The 4,921-nt window shown below is 36.2% G+C and overlaps 1 protein-coding gene across 1 annotated transcript; it reads right to left on the bottom strand.

Moving 5' to 3' along the window:
- Positions 1-2,495: 2,495 nt before the first annotated feature.
- LOC118756733 (rab3 GTPase-activating protein catalytic subunit-like) lies at positions 2,496-4,866 on the bottom strand. The gene is given in 3 exon segments (XM_036491478.1): positions 2,496-3,319; positions 3,401-3,681; positions 3,726-4,866. Coding segments are annotated over 3 exon segments (1,362 nt in total). The 5' UTR covers positions 4,630-4,866; the 3' UTR covers positions 2,496-3,142.
- Positions 4,867-4,921: the final 55 nt, after the last annotated feature.

The raw sequence follows: 4,921 nt of genomic DNA, 5'->3' as shown, positions 1-4,921 counted from the left end.
TTTTTCGGCGAATTCAGCGTACACGCATAATTGGTTAGGTATGTATGTATATTTATGTATGCAGATATTTAAATTCAGGTTTGCTATTCGCGCGACAAGCTTTTTTAAAAACGAAGTAAATTAGTACAAATTGTTAGTAATTTTCATTAGAGTTTAGTAGTAGCCACGCAGCACCAAAAGAGACACCACCAAAACGACAACCTTACAATGAATGAGGTACGCCAACGGTTTTGGGTTCCCGCCATACGCAACGTCTTGAGGACCGTCAAAAAGCAGTGCCCTGTCTGCATACACGACAGAGCTAAGCCCGCTGTAAAGTTGATGGGTCAGTTGCCGCTGGATCGACTAACACCATACGTTCGACCTTTTACGTACAGCGGAGTAGACTACTGCGGCCCATTTCACGTTACCATCGGTCGCAGAACGGAAAACGGTGGATCGCATTGTTCAGCAGTCCATCTCGAGCTATCAGAAAACCTGTAAAACCTGAAACCAATTTCATCGGTGCCCAGAAGGAGATGAAAGAAGCTGACCGAATGTTCGATTCCACCGTCATCGGAAGCGAAATGTCCAAACAGCATATCGATTGGGTGTTTAACTGCCCTGCAGATCTCAGCAGTGGAGGTTGTTGGGAACGCCTCATATAATGCACTAAGCGAATCCTGCACAAAGTTTTCAAAGAGGAGGCAAGGAGGTTGGAGACGTTCCGTAGTGTCATTGAAATAGAAAATATCGTAAATAGCGTAAACGTATGACAACAAACGCTTATGTGACTTGTCGTCGGCAACAGCTACACTATGTTATGTCATATGAATATGTATATCAGTTTAAGCACATACGATAAAAAGTAAAAAAAAAAATATTTTTGAATGCGGATTCGAAAGAAATATACCCACAGTATTGGCCAATACAGTAGCACCCCTATTTCAAAGTGATATTGTTTGCCACTCATGTTTACTTACTTATTTTTAGAAATTTCAATTAAAATACAGTTCATTCTCAAACAAAACTCACATAAACCCAAGTTTTAAACCTTTTAAAAGACTACAAAAAATGCAACAAATTTTCAGCCAAATTGCAAACTTTTTTCTCAGAAGTGCTAGAATTTTTTTGAGTACACCGTTTTATAACCCATTCAATTTTAGTCTAATAATGAAGTATTCAAGTGGCTAAAAATTACGGATGATTTTTTAGAATTTTTTCGCCGAAGTTTTTGCGGGTTTCTTCCATATAAAAATAAATTGTGTTTTTTCGTATATGGAAGCAAATGCGACAAAATATATTCTAAACAAATCAACGGTAATTGAAACGGTGCACTTGAAAGTTGCACATTATAAGACTAAAATTGAATGGGCTATAAAATTGTGGCCTCGAAAAAGTTTTAACACTTCTGAGAAAACCCTTTGAAATTTGGGTGAAAACTTTTTGCATTATTTTGTAGTTTTTTAGAAAGTTTTAAACTTGGGTTACTATCATGATTCAATAAAACAAGGTTGTGTAATTTGTGACAGCTAAAATTTGACACTCCTTTATCTAGATTTGTATTTTGGAAGTAGGAGAAAGGGGAGAATGTGATCGCCTTTGGCGAAAACGGTAGTAGAAAGGTACTACAAAAAGTACGCAAAGTATACAATAAGAAGTAAAGAAGTGTACAATAAGAAGTAAAGGTGTATTATTAATTCTATGCGAATTTGCAATATATTTGGTGTTATAATGGAAATCTAAACAATACACAAAAATATGCATTTTTGATTTCAGTTATTCGTCATTTGCTGGAAGAAATCTAGAATACCGACCGTTCAGCTATACAAAAATGAAAAATGCAGATCAATAGAACTTTTTATGTTCATTTCAACCGTGCCAAAATTATTTGGCGAAAGTGAAAAATGAAGACGTTCTAGAAGGTTAAAATTCAGTTTTTAGATTTTTTAAATATTAATATCTTATGAACTATTTAACCGATTAAAAATTTAATGACGTCACAACCAAGATAATTGATTTGTCTTTCAGCTGATGCACATAATTTATAGCTTTTTGTATTTTTAAACCAAAAACACTAAAAAACGAACAAATGTTATTTTTCATGAAATAACCTTTTTTGAAAAAACTGCATAATTAATGGTAAAGAAATTAATATTATTTAGAAAGTACAAGTTATTACCTTTAATTCGATATTACATATTTTGTCACTATCTACTTATATCTTCTTTATTTATTACCTGCGCCGAATAAATTTGGTATCGTTCAAATCAGCGTAAAAAGTTCTATCAATCGGTATTTTTGGTTATTTTATAGCTAAACGGTCGCTATTCTACACTTGTTCTAGAAAATTACGCAAACGAAGGTGATGCTCACGAATATTTAGTATGAAGAATTTTTGGTTTTACTACTAATATCATTAGAAACTGTAGAGTAAGCAACATTCTGCACAAGTAAATGAGCCGATTTTATGTGTGGAAGCGAGAATACTGTTTTATTACAAAACCTTACTATTATTGAATCAGTTTTGTTAGAGAATGAACTGTAGTTTAAATGAAAATTCTTAAAAATTAATAATTAATAATTAAACATGTTTAAGTGCCAAACAATATCAATTTGAGAAGGGGGTGCTATAGATATGTCCTATACTGTATATTATTTTAATGAGTTACGTAAAACAGTGCCGAAATCAATCAATTGTGCTTAAGGTGCCGGCTGCTTCCGAAGGGGTCAATAATGGCAAGTCGCGAACTCATTTTCTATCGCTGATCGACTCTTTTTTTCTTCATTTACGATACCTTCGCAAAACCGCCCATAGACCAGTTGCAAAACCGCCCAAGTTCGAGGCCACGTAATGAGCGGCAAAGCGGCAAGCGGCTGAGCGGCTGAACGGCGCCATACAAAAATCTCGCTCAGCCGCTCAGAGCATGGCCACTTCAATAGAATGTTTTAATTAAGCCGCTTCTTTAGCTTTGCCGCTCTTTGCGTGGCCTCGGCCTAAATCACCGTTATGTGACTAAAACCACAGATTTGTAAAATAATAGCAAGAGAAAATAACGCCAAGGCAATGCCTTAAAAAAAAACGTTTTTCCCCTCTTTTGTTAAACTTTTTAATTTAAGGTAGGTGTTTTGCAGGCATCGGTTATATATAGTTTACACCTACTCACCCTTGTATAGATAATCTGGTATCCCATATAAATCGAAGTTCCCTGGTGAATGCTGCCCATAGCTGGGCAAGTCCGCTTTTACCTCCATAATGTGCGTTGCAGGTAGCTAGTAGGCAACTAAGGCGCCAATACAAAGAATCCATCATTGCTGATTTTATTCGATGCATGTCATACTACAAATATACACATGATGCAAATGTACATAAGTATTTTATTACTGAAAAAAATATATTTTTTAAATTAATTATTTGTACTTCTTTCATCTCCTTTGGATCATTCGAAAAGCTATATTTAGCAACATCAGGATATAAATCGGGAAATAAGTACGCCAAGAAATGTCTTAAGTCATTTTCATTAAGCGGGCCAGCTATATTATTAGAACCCTTTAGAAAATTTGAATCTTCAGGCAGATGGCTTAAACGAAAACGTCGAAGATGTGGATCTGTTATGTGTGGCAGTGACTTTTCTGAACCGCTTGGATATTCCGTTAAACTCTGTCCTATGTAGGTTTCTAAGGTACCTTTATCAGAATGTACTTTTAAATACTGCCGTAAGCAGTTTGACAAATAAGATGTATAATACAGTTGTGCGACTTCGACGGAACAAAGTCAGAATGCAGCGGTGAATCTATAGCACCGCTTTCAGGAACCTCCAACCAATCGTAACCAAGGTATACTTGAGTACACGCATCGGGGAAATATCCGCATGGAAGTGCAATAAATTTCTTGATATTTAAAAATTCATTATTTTCACAGGAAGATTCATATAATGGTAAGCTCATTGAAATTTGTTTACGTACTGGTTTTAGAGCGTAAGTGTTTCGCACGCATACAGTGATCGGATACACACAATTCGCTGGAACGACAGCAAACCAGATAGGTATCGACATTCAATCGGTGACTGTTTAAGACACTACATCAAAATTAGTACGTTGCGTTAAGTGCATTCCTATTCCGAGAAATATACTTAATTTTGTATCGTGGATTTGCACAAAGATAGGGATCATTGGACAATATTCTGCCGACACGATCGCTGCGGCACTTAAGAAAAAGCTGAATGGATTTGATAACAATTGCTTGTGTGATTGATGTAGATGGATCAACACAAAACTATGCAACCCATACAGGAAAGAGATCGCATGCGCACTTTTGGAATTTTTGGATATTAGCGATGGTCCGAATGTGCTTTCAGCTGCCATTAGGTCATTATATATTGAACTATTTGTTCCGTTTCTTGCAAAATTCTTCTTTGCCTCTTCTTTGCTGGTAGTATAATAACTAATCGATATTTTCTCTTTAAGAAAAATAAGCGTCTCCGTCTGCACTTCCCAATCACAACGAAACACATTGTTCACACAATCATCAGAATTTTTGTCGGTAAGTTTATGAAAAATTTCACCAAGTCGTGCAATGAATATCTCCCAATCCGAGGCTGCGCTGAAATCCTGGCGATAGAAGCCACTTTCGTCAATTTCCTCTGCCATTTCAAAGTTTGCTCTAATTCAGCAAGGGGAATACATTAGAGAAGGCAACCAGTGCGACTTTCGACCAAAATCGACTTTTTACTCCTAAAAGTCGACTTTTAATGGGTTTCAGGTTATGGAAGTCGATTGAAGTCGACTTTCCCCCGTCGACTCTCGATTTTTTATAAGCTTTTATTTAACTTGGTCATCCCGCGCAAATCGCGGAAATTTCCAATCGATTTTAAACTGACTTTCCGTCAAGTTAGCGACTTGAAATTTTCAGCATATTTAGTGCCAATCACGATGACAGTGA

This window comes from Rhagoletis pomonella, unplaced genomic scaffold (assembly GCF_013731165.1).
Source record: "Rhagoletis pomonella isolate Grant_MI unplaced genomic scaffold, Rhpom_1.0 Rhpom_scaffold_11892, whole genome shotgun sequence".
Classification (NCBI taxonomy): domain Eukaryota; kingdom Metazoa; phylum Arthropoda; class Insecta; order Diptera; family Tephritidae; genus Rhagoletis; species Rhagoletis pomonella.
Note: the sequence above shows the minus strand (reverse complement) of the source record. Positions and strands in the feature narration are given on the sequence as shown.